The sequence below is a fragment of the Excalfactoria chinensis genome, chromosome 25 (genome assembly GCF_039878825.1).
Source record: "Excalfactoria chinensis isolate bCotChi1 chromosome 25, bCotChi1.hap2, whole genome shotgun sequence".
NCBI lineage: Eukaryota > Metazoa > Chordata > Aves > Galliformes > Phasianidae > Excalfactoria > Excalfactoria chinensis.
In genome coordinates, this window is record NC_092849.1 from 2,578,485 (window position 1) to 2,596,790 (window position 18,306).

At 40.8% G+C, this 18,306-nt stretch overlaps 1 protein-coding gene across 2 annotated transcripts in view; it reads right to left on the bottom strand.

The window, feature by feature from the left end:
- The window catches only part of SLC23A2 (solute carrier family 23 member 2), a 46,900-nt gene continuing 28,594 nt past the window's right edge, over window positions 1-18,306 (bottom strand). For both annotated transcript variants that reach the window (XM_072357262.1, XM_072357263.1), the window contains 11 exons: window positions 17,230-17,318; window positions 16,533-16,603; window positions 15,179-15,360; window positions 12,588-12,708; window positions 11,763-11,919; window positions 10,269-10,416; window positions 9,312-9,417; window positions 6,546-6,675; window positions 6,277-6,414; window positions 5,852-5,947; window positions 1-5,204 (listed from right to left, as the gene is read on the bottom strand). In XM_072357262.1, coding sequence (XP_072213363.1) covers window positions 4,972-5,204; window positions 5,852-5,947; window positions 6,277-6,414; window positions 6,546-6,675; window positions 9,312-9,417; window positions 10,269-10,416; window positions 11,763-11,919; window positions 12,588-12,708; window positions 15,179-15,360; window positions 16,533-16,603; window positions 17,230-17,318 — 1,471 coding nt within the window. In that variant the 3' untranslated portion in view covers window positions 1-4,971. The remainder of the gene's footprint in view (window positions 5,205-5,851; window positions 5,948-6,276; window positions 6,415-6,545; window positions 6,676-9,311; window positions 9,418-10,268; window positions 10,417-11,762; window positions 11,920-12,587; window positions 12,709-15,178; window positions 15,361-16,532; window positions 16,604-17,229; window positions 17,319-18,306) is intronic.

The window sequence follows — 18,306 nt, forward strand, 5'->3', positions numbered from 1 at the left end:
GCCCAGTTGCATCTATGCCCGTGTTTATTTATACCGAACAGCTTTAAAAATACAGAATAAAATAGCTTTTATCTACTATTATTCACAACATCTGGTCCAAATATTACATTTTTTTTTAAATATTCGTTTAATGAAGCGATGTTAGAAAAAAAAACAAACAAAAATAATATGAAATTAAACAAAAAAAACTCCATAAAAGAATTAATTACACATCTCAGAACAACAAAAAAAGGGGGGGAGAAAAAGAAGGAAGAAAAACCCTCTTGCTTAACAAAGAAGTTTCACAGCCCAAGTCAGTCACTAAGATGAGAAAGAAGGAAATATATGTATCCCCACTGCCTAAGAACAGTCAATAGTTTGTTACGCCCAAGGTTGTCATAAAGAGACAAAAGTACAACAATTTGGACTGGCAGCAAGATGGTCCGACCTGGAAAAAATGTCATAAATGCCAGCTCATTACACGAGGCAATGCTATATCTCTCATATCGATTATGTATGGATGACAATGCACAGTCACAGTCGGATCGGAACTAGACAGGAATATAGTTGGGATGTTTCTAAATGCAGAACCCCAGTGCTTCAAAGCAGCCCAGCACTCGAGCTGGATGGACTCGTGGGCAGAAGCTGAACACCAGCAAACTTGTGGCCTCCTCCAATACTGTAATGAGCTGTTGTAGCTATAGAAACATGAGAGCATTGAGTGCCTGTCATCCCCATGCCCCAAAAAGGCTGTCGGCCTTGGCAAGGAATAGGACAAAACATGCACCAAGTGGGACATTTTGGGGGGGGTGGGGGGAGGAAAGGTGACCCACTTACTCAAGCAGATTTTGGGTTTAAGAAGGCCACATAAAAGAAACACTGTGGGCTGTGCTGGTCTGTCACATGCATTTTCTACACTGCTAACGCAAGTCATGTTAAGCACAGGTTCTATTAGATGGCGTGAAGATCCAATGGCTAACTGAAACCATTGGAAGCTGGCTGTCATAAACCACGTGCGCCTGCGGTGCTGTTTGTAGCACAAACAAACACCTTTTTGTGTTGCAGACACACCGCCAACTGTGGTTATAAACAGCACTGAGGATTTCAGTTTGCAAGAGCCAATTCTGCACCGGGAGTGCTGAGATCTCAGTAGGGAGATGAATAACAAAGAAACCCTTTAGTTTTCGGTTAGGAACATAAAGATGGGTAAATAAAGTATACACAACTACTATAGATTCGTCAATGAAGAAATTCTACCATCACATGACATTGTCATGACAATCATACCACTCCCTCCCAGGAAAAACCGCAGTCATTATCCTGAGTGGAAATGTTATTTCTTAATATATGGAAATAAAATACTGCAATATTCATGTACAAACCAAGTTGTCATATTTCAAGTCAGTATTAAAAGGCATAAAAGCAAATTCTGGGTTTAAAGGTTGAACTTTCTGGTCACGTCCTTCCGCCGACGCATTCTAATATGACAACATTAATCAATCATAGCTGAGCTCGCTATGAAACCTAAATTTCTATAGGCATAATTTGCACGTATTTGCTTTAGAATAAAAAAACAAAACGTTGTTTCAACATGTTAGCAACGATCCTTAATTTAACCTAAAAGAACACAAGATCCATTACAAAAGTCCAAAGCTGTGTCCTTTTGCACACACTTTAAACCATCTCTGATATGACAAAATGAGTTTTCTACCATGAATATTTGCCCTTCCACCTCAACGTTTGGTCAAAACACCTCATTGCCACTTCACTCACCCATCAGGTGGCGTCTGCTGTGGGCAGCTCTGCTCAGCATCGTGGTATGAAAGGCAGGAGATCACAAACAGGGGGTAAAACACAATACTGAGTGTACAGCCATACCCAGCCGCCCTCACGCAGATGGAAACACAAAGGATTTCAGTGCTATAGGAACCACAGCTCAATCCGTTCTCCTCCAGGTAAGGGCATTTCACACCAGCCACGCTAAGACTCAAATGTAGGAAAGTGGACATGGGAGGAATATTTAGGGTCCACAACTGCCTGCCACTTGTACAGAAATGGGGGCAATCACAAAGGAAAGTAAGCATTGCATTGCACTGCATCTTCTTTGAGTGGCAGCCCTGGGACTGTTCCAGGTGCATCAGAAAGAGGAAGGGGAGCTTCTCTTTCCAAGGTAAGTTGCCTGTCAGCTCTGCTCTTTGCTTGCCTCAAAGCTCCACAGAGATGCGTGCTTCAGTATAAAGATTCAGGGTGCAGCAGCTGCATCAGAACCATCCCTGCCCATCCAGGGAAACACCGAGACCATCATAACCTTCTGCTATACATTACACGTGCTTCAGCAGATCTCCATTGCAAAACTGGTTACAAAAATGACTGCTAACTACAACTATTTATCTTAGTGTTACTGAGTTAAGTGGCTAGAAAAGCAAAGCATGCCAGCTAAATGCTACTGTACCCTCTCAACCAGTCCACAGAATCAGTATGGTAGAACCAAAAGCTGAGAAAGAATTAAATCCAAGTTGGACAGAGTCATCTGGTTTCACCTCTTTGAATAAGCCTGGCCCACGCCATTGGAGAGGGTTGGTGTTTTGCCCCAAGGAAAAGGGAAGAATCCTTGGATTCACTGCCTTAATTTAACCCAAAAGTGTCACAAATCACCTTGGCAGTTCTTTCTGACATGCTCAAGTGAAGACAGTGCAGGACACAGAAAGCTTCACCCCATCCAAAGGTGAGAGAAGATCACTACTTATTTCTCATCGCCTTGTCTCTTCAACGTGTAAGCATTCGTATCTGGGGGGGAAGGTTGAGCAAAGCCTCAGGACACAGCAATCACTGCTGCGTTCAGGTCCCAGGAGCATCACTGGGAGTGATGCACTTTAGCTTTTAAGAGGTGGCAATGCTCTGAATACCAAACCTTTGCCCCTCTCAACGTTTTCCTATCAACTTTGGCATTTTACATGATGATAACTACCATACACGACTGGATTTTCTTTTGTTTCCTTGCCCATTTAGTTTAACTCCTCCATTTCTCTCACACGTCTTTGGTTGCATGTGAAGCTGGGAAATTTGGAAGCCCTGTGCCACTAAGTAGAAGTCTCCACACTCCAACCTATTTGCAAGTGGAGGTGGAAATCTAACACATCTCTACCTGTAGAGGAGAACTTCAAATGACAAAAATGACTTAGTTTTAAAGGCAAACCAACCTCGTCTTTGACACAATTAACTCTTCTGACCAGCTTTCAAGATAGACTGACTGACACGAAGACTGCAAACTACTGAAAGTTCCCTGAAGCAGGAACAAACACATGCTTTGTTATGGGAAAAAAAATAAAACCAACACAGTATTACTTTATGCTTCTGGAAACAGCCATGACATGCTGAAAAGGGATATCAATGGAATCATTGCAATCCTACACTACTCAGTACTGATCCATAAAGCTCTTTCCTTGCCCTCCCCACCCCAACCCATCCATGCTTCAATAACCAATAACAAAGTCACATGGAAGTAGACTCAGAAAACAGAGTTCCTGCGCTCCTGTCCAGTAGTCAAACCTTGATAAATACACCAGTGAATTACAGGATCTACTGTTATGTTTCTCCAGGAACACAAAACGCAAGCACCGTAGAGCATACTGGCCTTGAAATTACATTACACTACATTTCCCTGATGATCTCCACAGCTTAAAAATGCTTTTGGGGCCACAACGAAGTCTAAAACTAACTTGCAATAGTAAGAACATTAAACATGACTGAAACTTTTAATGATGAATGCATGATGAGCATGAACACTCACATAACATCAGAGCTGAGACTATTCCAGGAAAAAAATAATAATAATATATCTGAATGGTGCCCTGGTTGGACCCAATACCCGTTAAACCATCCGGTGGATGAGGACATCAAATGTAGTGTCTCTGCCATTCAAGATGGCTACTGTAGAAGTAGAGAGCTTTTACAGTCATCCCACAAAGAGAGGAAAAGAAGAAATGCAATGCAACAGAAGCCAATCATAGGCAGCACTGGATCTCAACCATCCAAACAAGGAATTATGCACAGATGCATCCCAGTGAATGCTGGTTGCATTCTGATCCTGCTGCAGGTTTAAATCCCTTTGAACCACCTTTATAGCCTTCTTCTTCAGGAAACATCTAGCTGCATACATTCATTTCACTGCTATCAGGTCCCACCTGGAAGTTAAGTCTCCCATCTCTGTAAAGCTCAAGCTACATACATCCCCCTTTAAAGAAAACCTACTCCTGGACAGTAGTTAGGTGGTTAAAAGCCAGGCAGAAAAAGGAAAAGCTTATAAATGCAAACTGATAGGAAATGAGTGATTCTTTCTAAAGCAAGAAGCCAACAGAAGTCGTTCAGAGTTTTCCCAGGCAAAGTTCTTATGGAAACTTCTGTCTGGACATCTGACTGAACCATCAAACCATCTGAAAAGTACTCTCAGGATTTGCCAGTTTAAACTAAGTCTGGTTTCCAGGGATCTGAAACTATGGAATGTGCAAACCAGTGGTCAGAAACAATATATACATGATTAGGCATAATTAGAATTCTTATCTTTTTTTTCCTTTTCACAGGATTCAGATTTTCTGGCATGACTAACATTGCCAGCAATGAGTGAGCCAAAAATGCCAGCATCAATGACTTAAATAAAAATCACCATAAAAAGTAACATTCTCAATAGCACCTACATACTTCAGGAACCTAAGCCCCATCTAAAATAAGCAGACTTGGGCACGCAGGTATCTATAGCTTTGGACAAAAAGAAGAAAAGAAATTCAACAGAGACACTATATCTGGCTACCACCACCCACAACAGGAAAGCTTCTTTTTTTTTTTCTCTATTTTTTTTCTTTTTTAAATCTGTCTCAGCTCTGGTTCCAGAATTTAAATGCAGATATACAAAACATATATTTTAATGCTTCTTAATCAGCAAGAAACTGCAAATACATCTTTTACTACAACTAGATAATATAGTTTCAACTAAGGCTATACTGTAGCTTCTGAGTCTTCATCTGAACTCCTGCAGGTACTGCTTTTCCTGAAGCCTTTCCACGTGTAACCCATGAAGGTAGGGCTGATGGGCAGGAAGCTGAAACACCTGTATTTTTTGATGAAGTTCATGCCAAAAGGCAAATCGTATGTTTCCATGCCTTCCAGTGACTTGCTTCCTTTACCAACCCCTTTCTTCCATTTCCGTATTCCTCTTTCTTCGGGGCTTCCTAGAAGTAGAGAAATAAAATAGGTAGACATACACACATATGTACTAGGAGTTAAGAGCAGAAATGAAACAAGCCTCAAGACTCAGGCACCTCGTTCAGTAAAGCACTGGGAGGATCTTCTAGGAAGAGGAAATAAAAGTACTGGGAAACACAATTACATATCAGGAAGTTGAGGCAAATTTTTTGCTCTCAAAATGGAATATTCTGAAATCCATAATATTTTTACCGTGTTTTCTGGAGAAGTCTGAAGCACGCTTTGGACCGGGCTCTGATCTAGCTGTGGATGTCCCTGCCCACTGAAGGGGAGTTGGAATAGATGACCTCTAAAAGGTCCCTTTTAACTCTAAGGATTCTATGAGTCTAAGCATCTTCTGGCCTGGTTTTTTCTTTGCTATTTTCTTTTGCTATTTTCTTTTGCTGTTTTCTTTGCTATTTTTATTTTGAAAGAAAATGGTGATCTTAACTTGAAAATGGATCAAAGCACGACCAAAGAATCTGAGGCATACAGGAGTGAAGCACCCTGCTCCAGAAAAATCAACAAAAGCAGCAGCATTCACCTCCTTATCTCCCGTCTCCTTCCTTGAAATGCTGCACTATCATCATGCAGAGAAGCAGTTATTATTGCAGGTAAAGCAGTTCACACTGACCTGGAATGGTATTATCCAAAATAAACGCAACACAGCCACCAACAAACATGGCTGTGGTGAGAAGAACATTCAATACTTGATCGATGCCTGCTATTCCTAGAACAGAAAAGAAAAACAATTTATTGTGTGCTTGAGCTTTAATCACACATAAGCACATTCTATTGATTTACAAGGGAAAACTGCTATTGAGTTCAGTGAGGAATTTGCTCCATCTTCCACTGAAGAGCACTGAATTAATATTGTAATCTAACTCTTTGCTTGAATGACCTACTTTTCTATGCAAGCTAAAGAAGGTTAGCTATGCTCTTAAATCCAGTTCTGAAATGACAGCTGTCTTCTCACCTATAGCTTTTACTGCCTCCACAAGTTGGATTTCCTCTTATTTACTTAGCATGGACTTCACGTATACAAACAGAAACACATACCTGTCACCAGTGGATTCTGTTTGAGATAGCTTGGAAGGACAAGTCCAAAGAAAATGGAAAATCCAAGTACAAACAGGTTGCGGGAAGAATTCAGATCTATGAACTGGAGGTTAGACAGACCCACAGCTGTAATCATCCCTAAATAAAAACAGAACAAGCTTTTAAGTCTTTTCTTTCCTTCTTAAAATAATAAAAAGACAGCACACAAATGCTATAGGAAAAAGATACTGCCATAGAAGACATGAAGAGGAGCAAAAAACATACGTTACCAAAGAGAGTGCAGAAGAGGGCACCAAGCACGGGGTCAGGCAGGGATGCAAACAGAGCACTGAACTTGCCAACCATCCCAAGCAAGAGCATGAAGGCTGCTCCGTACTGAATAACCCTACGGCTTCCAACCTGCAGGAGAACAAAAAGGAAAGCACGTTGGCAAAAAGGCTACACTTCATCCACGTTCATCCCTTGCATTTTATTATTTATCTTCACATATTTTTTGCAGGCTGCAGAGCCTGTACGAATGCCTCAGACTCAGCTGTAACGTGGCTGCAGTCCAGTTCTAACATAGCTTTAGATTTGTTTTAATTAACATTAACAAAACCATCTGTAAGTGCTGTAGTCACTATAACCATGTGGCACAGTCCCATCCACAATAGAGAAAGTAAGTAGACCATAACTAGGAGAGATTATAAACAGATCAGCAGTAATGCAAGAGAAAACAACTCATGTACTGCCACCCTTTTACACAGTATTACATATATTAATCACCTTTCATGCAATTCACCTGAAGGAGATACAGCCTTTCTAGACAGATTATCAAGAGATCTTATAACATCCCTCTGAGGTCAAAACTGAAAGTGCTTCAGATGCGAATCATGGCTGTGTTAATGCTGAAACCAAGTGTCTGCGCTTCCTTCCCTTTCCTATTTTAAGCATCCAGACGTCAGGGCAGTTGCTCTCTGGCATTATGTTGTAATTGCAATTGATTAGCCTAAATGTTCAACATTTTAATAGTGTTACGCTGCTTAAGAGGTCCACGAGGAACAAGAAATAAAAACGTTATACTGGTACAGCAGTTTCTAGCAAAGCTCTCTGCAGACCTTCTATTAGAATACTGTGTTTCAAAAGGAACTTGAAATGTATTTGTTAATCGCATGTGACTGAGCTAAATGAGTTAAATCCATACAAGTTAGCCTGCAGCTTTCCCAAATTACATGTAAATAAAGCTATTCCTTTCCTTATGAGCACCAACACTTTGGTCTAAAACTACCTTGCTGTATGAAATAACCAGATGCTTTATAGAAAGAAAAACCCCCACACTAGTGACACTGATCAGCCTCTACAAGACAAATATACTGAACTCCAATGGAGATTTGAAAGCTACTGGAAGCATCTTGGTCAGCACCTAGCTTCAACTATGTAATTACTCCAAGGAACATGTATACATGCTAAGAGATTGCTTTGGTAAATATGAGTAAGGATGTGGTACCTTAAAAAGATGTACCCACATCATCAACATTATGGCATAAGCTGTCTATGATTAAAACTCATTTGTTAGGCCAAAATAAATCACCCTCTAGTCTAGTATAGCTCAAAGACTTTGCAGTCTTTCCATCCAATTGAAGCCTCGAATTTAAAATTCAAATGCAACCAATACTAATTTCAAGGCAGGTATATGCCTTTTCAAGAGTTGCAGTGGTATAATGGGATCGCTAGAATTATTTAGCCTTTGCTCATTAGCAAAGACTGCCTTTTCCAAAGAACAGCAGAATATCTAAGTCGTACAGATCAATTCTAATATAAATTGAAGTTGCAAAGCTGGTTTTAGGGACAAATACACAAGACAGCAAACCAGGGCAAAACACTGGAGTGCAGCCATCCAGCTGTGCCACTCTGGATAAGGCACAGCCAACTCTTCCATCACGCTCTGTGAACAAACCTAATTGTACTTAACTCTGTTCTCTGGTTCAAGAGAAAATGCATGCTCATTCCTGCACTTAATAAAAGCAGATTTGTTAATTCACGGAACTACGAAGGAAACAACAGTAAGAGAAGAACAAAACAAACCTTTCTCTAAGGATTTTTCTAGCAACTTTCTGCTAGGAAATTTCCACCAACTGAAAGGAGGACTTATGCAGACAGCAGATGGTGCTATTAGTATTTATATTCCATTGCAAAAGCAAACAGAGCCATCCTTTGTGTAGAAGAAAAAATATGGCTGAAGATAAATCCATCATCTATATTGGATTAAGCTGAGGGATGAGTTATTTCAAGAGGAGCACACACATTCCGTATCTTGCTTGCATGAAGTGGATTTATAGCTCCCAAGCCAAACACACAACAGGATGTACGCAGTTACAACGTAAATTGCTCTTAGTGATTTTGCTGATATTACTTAACAAGGTTAAATTAACAATGTCAAGCAAATCCATCTGCAGCCCAAGGTCCCCCCAGTTCAGCAGAGCACTCAACCACCCATCCAGTTCAGTGCGTAAACAGAGGAATTCCTCAATTGCTTACATATTTTGCTGAGTGACACTCCCCCCAAAATGTAATCCCTTAACTACAGCTCCTGCTCTAGCTCTGTCAATGTAACGTCCTAGTACAGATGTAGACAAGACCTAAGGAGCTCAACTTATATTTCACTGTGTCAAAATGAGACAGTGAAAACAGCCCTCTGGCAATGCTTTCAGAGCTAAGAGATCCAAAGGAATATCAATTTCTATGCAGTTTACAGTACCTATGCTTAACTTAAGACCACTACAACCCTGGAATACTTTGCTGGTTTTCAAAAGGATGGTTTATTTAGCACTGCTTGCTTTACAAACGTTTCTAAACTGCTGTTTACTTAGAATGAAAATAAGATTTTTGGCATCCTTTTCTAGAATGGATTTCTATTAGACAACAGCTGACTTTAGAATACTGTATAAAGTTTAGTCTGCACAAAGCGTAGCTATAAAATATGAGAATAGCATAAACCAACCACAAGAAGACAAAATAATACCCAAGTCACTGAGTGATTAAGGTAAAGAACATACCTTCGTGATGCCCAGGACACCAATGTTAGGGCTGGAAGAAGTGGATCCATTCCCTGTCCCAAATACTCCATCCAACACGCAGGAGAGACCCTCAATAAAAATTCCTCTGTAATTCAGAAACAGAAAATTGTCATATTTGTGTTAGTGTAGACTCACTCAGATGGTGCTTTATGACTGCAGCGCCTGTTAAGGCATCTGTGTAATTGACATTTCAAGTTCCAATACAGCTGGAAAATCAACTTGTGTTCTGATTTTCTGCATTTCAGATAACCGTGTTCCTAAAATGAGGAAATTAAAATCATAGAATCATAGAATTGTTTCAATTGGAAGAGACCTTTAAAGGTCATCTAGTCCAACTTCCCAGCAATGAATGGAACCACCCACAGCTGATCACAGCTCAGAGCCCGTCCAGCCTGACCCTCAATGTCTCCAGGGATGGGACATCCATCTCCTCTCTGTGCAACCCACGCTAGTGTCTTACTACCCTTACAGTAAGGGTATTTCCTTATATCCTATCCAAATCTCCCCTCTTTTAGTTTGAAGCCATTTCCCCTTTTCCTATCATAACAGACTATTTAGTAGAGTCTATCTCCTTCTTTCCTATAGGCACCCTTTAAATACTGCAATGCTGCTCACTCTCAGGTCTCCCTAGAGCCTCCCCTGCTCCAGGCTGAACAACTCTCTCAATGTGGAGAGGTGACTTAGAGTTCCATCCCCACTGAAAGTGTATTATTTCTTTATTTCTATAGATCCCAGCAGGAATGAAACTAACTTTCTAATGTTACATTTGAATCACAGTTGGACTGAGCTCCTCCATCTTCCATTTCACATCCTTGGCCCTCACATTTGACACAGTGTCGGAACACAATCCTGTCTTGTCCCAAAGCAAAAAAAAAAATGACATAAGAAAATAGAACTGATACTCATTTTTTTTTCCCTTTTTCTTTTTTGACATACCTGTTTATTGCATGGATAGGAGGAGGAGGAGCACAAGACAACCTGGCACAGGCATAGTAATCTCCTATTGATTCAATAATGCTCGCAACAACAGCACTAAGCATTCCTATAACTCCAGCAGCTGAAATTGTTGGCAGTCCCCACTGAACTGTGAAGAAAACAAAACTGAAATCTCTCATGCCACATAAAACAATTCAGATATCAAAAGGTACAGCAAGTTATTATTCTTTAATGGAATCAACAAACTCCCTTCGCAGTCACACAGCCTGGCAAGTTCGATTAGATTAAAGGAGCAAAGGAATAACCAGCTAACGAACTGCTTTGATCATGTTTGGGGTTTTCCTCCTGCTCAGAAGGAATCTGAACTACTTATAGAGGAAAAAACCAATTCAGATCAGTGAAGCAAATGCCTCTTCATTATCATTCCTCTGAAAACTCAGCCTTCTGTTACAAGTTTAGTCTATCAAACAAAGACAACGTCCGACAGCCAGCTATGATCACTGCACAAACAACTTCCAATACATTTTTGTACAAGGGAAAGTAAGATTAACTTAAGCCTGCAGAAAAGCTTGGCAGGTTTTCCACAGTCATTGCCTTGATGCTTTTATCTCATTGAAATAAAGAGCGTCTCGCAACAAAAGGAACTTTAAGTTGCACAAGCGTGAAAGAACAAGGCTTCACAAATAAGAAAGGTCTAATCAGGGTGAAAAAATTTTCTGCCTTTCTTTCCCCAAAACCTTCTATTATACATCTTGCAAGTAATGCTTTAGATGAGTTTTTTTTCCTAAGAGCTAACCAAAAAACAAAGCATATGAAAAACCACAGTGAAGATACTTCATTATGATGTACGGGCATTTGTAACAATTTCTATTACTCTGTTCTGGAAGAATATTATTCTGTTATGATTATGGTAGTTTCTGAGCAGCACAAGCACAAACCAGTGTACAGCTCTATCTCACGTCCTAAGAAAAAGCCTTTAACAGCTTTAGACTTAGAGGTAGCTGGCAAAAGAATAAAACCAGCCAAGATGCCACGTAAGGCATTTTGCACTGTCTTCTATGTATTCTTCTGCACTTTGACAAGCATTGAGTGGCATCCACCAGCTTGCCCATAGGCCCTATTCTGGAAGTCAGAACACTTGCACAGCTGTCTAACAGTTGTGCTAATCCAGGAACAGTTGCCTTCAGGGGGCAGGGAAACGTATTAAGTTGGAAAAACTCCATGCACTAGTGATTCCTTTGACAATGAGAATGAGTAACTCCTGTAGAGAGCTACTGCAATCATAATAACCCATTTCTTATCACTGTAACATCGACTGCAGCTGACACAGTACTGGCAAGTAGAGATGAATCAATCATTTCCCTGAAGCCCCATGTTAAATATACGGTCACATCCACTTTATTAGGAGTCAAGAGTTACCTACATAAAATCTAGCAAAAAATGGTATTGATAGACTATCAAAAGAAAACAGCCCTTACAACCAAACCTACTTACAAGGGTATGGAACCTTGAACCATGGAGCTACCAAGAGCACTCCTCGTCGGGCATCCGTGCGAGCATAGAAGCCATACTTGGAACTGTCGGGGGGAAAGACATCTGTCACAGTGAAGATGAAGCAAAGTAACCACGACACCAAAATAGCTAAAATTATCTGTGAAAGAAGATAAAGAAGCTGTTTAAAAATCAACTATCGTTGGCAACACGCATCAAAGCAAACAGTTTCTGCACAGAATATCTACTGCACATGCATCTGAGTGTGATCTTAGGTGATGCTTTAAATCTGAAGAAGCAGTAAATCCTGCAGTGGATCTGTTAAGTATCTTTTTCCTCTAAGGAAGGTGCTGTTACAGAAGCTTTAGAGTAAATCTGCTCTCTTGCTAACAAATGGAAAAGTCTCCAAACGGGCACTTATATGAGCTAGTGAATTAGTCTTGTGAATTACTCTCAATGTTAACAGAAATAAAGGAAGCCTTTCACACGGGGAAACAGAGTGCTGCTTTCATAAAACTAGAAGATAATGGTCTTGTCATCCTTTTTTTTCGAAGGGCTCCGTTTAGGCTTTCACTACATGCATAAACATAGGTCCTTCTCTACCCCTTCCATCACCTTCACTGCTTCATCAGAGATGGGATCTGGCAAGACTACAATGAGATTGCTTCCTATGGTAAATGAGCCATCTGGTTAAGTTTCCCATAATCACATCCAAGCTTTGATCTCACCTTCACCATCTACTGTACTACTAAGAAATCAAGCTATAAAGCCCCCAGACATCAAGTTAGGGTCACTTTTGCCCACTGAAGAATAAATTCAGCTACTTACAGGGAACATCTTAAAAAGCTGCAGTCTATACGCTGTCCATCCTTTTTTTGACTTGTAAATAGGTAAAGGAAATTTGACATTTCTGGCATACTGAGAGAACAGCAATACAAGGAAAATAGTCCTGAGAAGGAACAACAAGAAAAGGAGGAGGGTGAGACCAAAGAGATATCATAAGCAGCAGTCTTTTAAAATTCCCTCTCAGCACAAACCTGATCATCTTTCAGGCTGCTCAGACTTCAAACAGAAGTGCGTGTTTTAAACTTAAGAGCGAGATGAAACAAAATGAATTTACTTTAAATAAATAATTATTCTGCAGAATCCCAAGAGACATCATTTGTATTCAGTTCTTAAGAACCCCAGTGTTTGCTGCATGTAGAGTATGATTCTATGATGTGATTCTAGCTGTAATGCTGACAGAATAGAGCCCCAAAACCAAGAGTCCAGTCAACTGCAGGTCAGCAGTAACCTTGTTCATTAAGGTTTTTTGATGCCTTAAGTATTATCCATCACCCCCTTGCCAAAATTGCTAAGCTCCTCCGCATGTTAAAAGCCTACAGCTAAAATAAGTACCCACTGCAACGTAAAATAAAAGGAGGAGCTGATCACTTCTGAAATAACCAAAGAGCATTTTGCTGTAAAAAGGCAACAGAAAGAGTCAAGCTGTCTGAAGGAGCAAAGCTTTCCTGCAATTTGAGCTTATGTTTTCATCAGATTTATTAAGGGGAAAAAAAAAGATGGAATTTAAGCATCCCTCCCTTTCCTATCCAGGATCAGTTTCAGCTTGCATGAAACAGAACAGAGCTTCATTTTCTCCCTCAATCTCCAGGAACAAAGAGCTCTGCACCACAAGAGCGTCATTTACAGCCTTTCCCCGTGACTGAAGTCGAATGATAAAGACACCTTTTCCCTTGCGTTCAGGAAACGCTTTGGCATCCCTCCAGAAGTCCATTACAGAAAGATGATGGACTCCACTTCCCTATAACAGCACGTCAGCTCTGAGGACAGACAGTTACCAGGATTTCTGTTTGTTTTAAAAAGGAAGGCTGCGTTTAATGTCTGTTTACAAGGGTGGAGAGTGACAGGACGAGGGGGAATGGTTTTAAACTAAGACAGGAGAGGTTTAGGTTGGATCTTAGGAGGAAGCTTTTCACTCAGAGGGTGGTGACGCACTGGAACAGGTTGCCCAAGGAGGCTGTGGATGCCCCAGCCCTGCAGGCATTCAAGGCCAGGCTGGATGTGGCTCTGGGCAGCCCTGTCTGGTGGTTGGTGACCCTGCACATAGCAGGGGGTTGGAACCAGATGAGCACTGTGGGCCTTTTCAAGCCAGGTCATTGTATGATTCTATGATCATTTAAGACATTGAGACACATGCATTGCATGGCCTGAGGCTAAGCAGGACACAGAGACAAGGCATGAAAACAGAATATTTCTTCACAAGCAGAGACAAATTCCAGAATACCTTCCCCTTTTAGAGACAGGTTGTGTTTTATCATTAAATTATTTCAGACCGTCACCTGCAGAACAAAGTCAACAAAATCATTCTGGAGACTGGAAATCTTGTCAGATATAGACAAATAGCTCTTACACAAATATTATCCCATTGTCCTAGATAGTGATGCAGTCATTTTATCCCATCAGAACAGGCAAGACCATTTCCAGTGCCATGTCTTGTAGAAATCAAGTTACTTTTGAGCAGCACCAGATGACTATGGGGTTATTTCCAGCTCTCTAGCACCCATTTTGAATGGCTGAAGCCAGAAATACTTATTGACTGAGCAGTATTTAAACCTGTTCCTAAATGGATCTATTTTTTCCATCTGCAAAATGTCAACTGTCATTACAGGTTTTCCACGTCCAACTCAAAGGTCCATGTGATTGATGGATACAACATCAGTCCCAACTCGCACAGAATTTGTTTTGCAGGAAAATGAATGCTCCTTTGGGTCAGCTGCTTAACATAACAGAACTACAGCAATATCCATAATGCTAACATTGGAGATAATGAATTAAACAGCCCTTTTAATCATAAGCTGCACTTACAGAATACTTTACATGGTCAAAGTACTGTGCTAACAGATGTGTCAGATCACAGTCTGATCGCATCAAGTCATTCCTTCCACTTCCAAAGCCAGTACAAAGCTGGTTGCTATACATTGGATATTTCAACTGCTTCAGCCAATTTCATGCTCCCTAAAGTGTGGTTTCCATCCCAATTTGGCTGCTTATCAACAGCATCTCACAGGAAACTTTTGTCTTTGCCTCATCTCATTTTTCCCAGCTATTCCCTTTTGTACTTCTAATCACATTTTGTTTCTTTCCCTGGCATCTATACCTCCAGAAATATGCACAGCATGGCCTGAAACCTGCTCTCCAAGTATTTCTGCCTGCTGAACAGGAGTCAGCCTTCTTACATTTCAGTAAATGAGAGAATTCTTATGATTTAGAAAAGAATAATACAAGACACGCTGAAGCTACCACAGCTGTCCTCCAATACTGTCACATCCCTGCTTAATTTTATCTCCAAAACACCGCTGGGATGACTTACCAGCTGGGACTCACTGGTCTACATCAGGAAAACCCTGAGTACTTACAGCATAGCAATACCCCAGTGTTTGCCTGCTCTTTCTCCAGCTGCTTGGAAACCAGAGAGGCCAATGAGAGCAACAGTTGGTGTGATGGTCAGAGGTCCAATGTATCGCAGCAGGGCACCAGGAAGGCCAAGCAAACCAATCACCACTTCTATCAGGGACGACATGATGATAGCACCTTGGATCTGAACACACAAGAATGGGAAAGAGACAGTTTAGTCGCATCTTAAAAGCAAAACTAAAACATTTCTTTTTCTGCTCTGGATTACAAACTGCAGTTCAAAGAATTCAGTGACAGAAGAACTCAGCATTTTTTTTTATGGTTTTTTTTTTGTCATAAAACAGCTCATAAGGTTTAAGTGACTTATTGCTTAAGCATAACACTTATGGTTTTTCTCCACAAAACTATTACACAACAGACCAGTGGGCCAGTCTGGTAGTTGTGTGGATATCACATCACACTGTCAGACAGGAGACCTGGGTTCCAGGCTAACCTTTAAGCTCTCAGATCGAGCCGGCAAGGGTTGGTGGCGCCACGGAGGTGATGCTCCTAGCTCCTAGGGGCAGTGTATGCTGCATTGTTCACAAGTGCTCCTTAGGAAGCTGGTATAGAGCAGCGTTGTGGTCTCAGGAGACTGTCAGCCCTCTTGGCTGCAGGGCTCTTGGCAGGATGTAGCTATGGTTTGAACATGGGGAAGAGAGAGGGGTTGTTTTTAATTAAGAAAAAGTTTGCAGCCCAAAGCAACGGGATGGGAGATAAATTCCATGACACACGCCTTGATTTGGACTACGCTATCTACCACTCTAGTGGGATGCCTGGGCACAACCCTCACTGTGGGCTCTGCAGTGAACGATGAGGTTCAGCCTGCAATGCTGCAAGTGGAAGAGGAGTTTGATATACTTGAGCAAGTCTTTTGGGAGAATCAAGGTCTTGTCAGAAGTCTCCAACTTCAAACACCTGATGATGTACACATTTGCTAACTGCATTTTACCTTCCATGGGACAGCCTACTGACCACAACGAGCAGGCAAGTGGTCTGCTAGCAGCTGATGGTTTGCTGAGCTGCTGCTGGTGAGTGCGAATTGCAAGTGTTACAAGAACAGTATTCATCTCACTTGTGCGTTTTACTGCATATCTTTTGGAACGTGGCAACTAACTCGTTGTGTTTGCGGTTCAGTGATGAACAAGTAGAAAAAAATTCAGACTTCCATAGAATGAGTAAAGGGAGATACTCAAATGAAACTGCAGTGAAAGAAGAAACAAATCAGCAACATAAAGATGAGAACACACAGATGGTTAAAGGAGAAACTTAACTGAAATTGGACAGATTAACAGCTAAAGGCTACTCCTACATTACCTCTCGTATTCTGGGATACCAGATGTGCTCAGTGTGAAGCAGTTCTGTTGTTCCATTTGTAACTGTTATATCTTACCAAAAGAAGAAAAGACAAAACACAGGTATTTATCTCCTCGGTCTATTTGCTATCATTTAATAAAAAACATTCTCCTTAGACACAGCTTAGCAAAAGAACTTTCTTGTTTTCTCTCAACCAGGTACGTATCAGAATAGTGGCATTTTATCAACTGACAGTATCTGACACAGCTATGAGAACTGAAATACACCACAGTATGCCTTTACATTGCGGACACTGAAACCCAAGTGCTCTTTCCCATTAGGTTAATCTTCTCAATATTAAAGGATTTATATGTGTGCTCAAAGCAGAAATTGTAACTGGATGTTAACCTTAACAAACACAAGTTTTCTAACAAGGCCATCAGTTTCCCCTTAATGGCTCTCTTACATTTTACAACTTATATTTAATTCACTTATAAAACAAGTAGATTAGACATGGACATAAAAGAATGAAAGCAAGAAATCCACAGGGGCACTTTTAGAAAGCTTCTAAAGCAAGGTTTTAACCTTGTAAAAGGAGTTCATTTTCCATATCCCCTGCTCATTACTTCAGTTTCCGTACCAAAAGGTTCAGCAGTTGCTCTATATGACATCTGGGTCATTTGTCACTTAAATGAGAACAAGCATAAATGACAATTACCTGTATTATTACATTTCCACTTCTCCAGGGAGAGTATTGCTCTAGCAGGTGCTAAGAATGCAAAAGCACTCGCCTGGAACAAGGGTAACCTGGTGGAAAGTGAAAGAAGAGATGCTAATGCTACTCCATGTCACGGTATTGTGTCAAGGTATCAATTGCAGTTAGGTGGTTACTCATCCTCAAAACCATCCTTTACCTGATGGCTGCCACAAATGGGAATTTCTTATTAAAAAGAAGATAGAAATGCTCAGACAGCACGAAAGTCCTAACGAAAGATGCTATGTGTGTGAAGTCAACATGATGCCTGTACCAGATAATTACTGGATGCTGACTGCAGGTACCAGACGTTGCTTTAAGTTTTTGACTCAGTATCACAACAAGGATAAGGACGTGTGCTCTGATGTAAGCGCCAGTCAAGGTGCTGAACACTCAGCTTTCACAGTCCGACCACATTACAGAGCCTCCCGATAGAAATAACCAGTCTGCGTACTCAGTACCTTCCCACTGCATGACATGAAATGGAGTCACTTACAGATTCATCTTTAAGTATATATGTAAACAACAATTAGGCTGCTAAGTGCTGATTAGATGTACCAGGTGGCTACTAACAATAAATACAAATGTTGCAAGAATTTCAAGATGACATTCTTAGCTGTGGTGTTTACACTTCCCAAAAGGTTTAATATCTGAAGAGCATCCACCAGCACCAACTATGTATTTATCCAATGTACTGTAGCATGCATAGCATTACAAATATTCAGATGCTACTTAACTACAACGAAGATGCACTTTGACCTATTCCATAAATGCCAATGGATTGTAACTCCCCAATAGCAGATCTCAAACATAACACGTGAAACGGTTGCACACGCAGCTCTAGGAACCGAACTGCATTTATGGCTGTTTTACAGCCACAGTCAAGTGCCTCAATGCCAGTACAAGTATTAGTAAAGGAAAAAGAACTGACTGTAGCAGATTCAGATTAAGATCAAAAAGGTACAAGGAGGAAAAAAAACAACAAAACATGCTCAACAGAGGAAAGTTCAAAGCAGAAACACGTAACTAATAGCAGTTGCA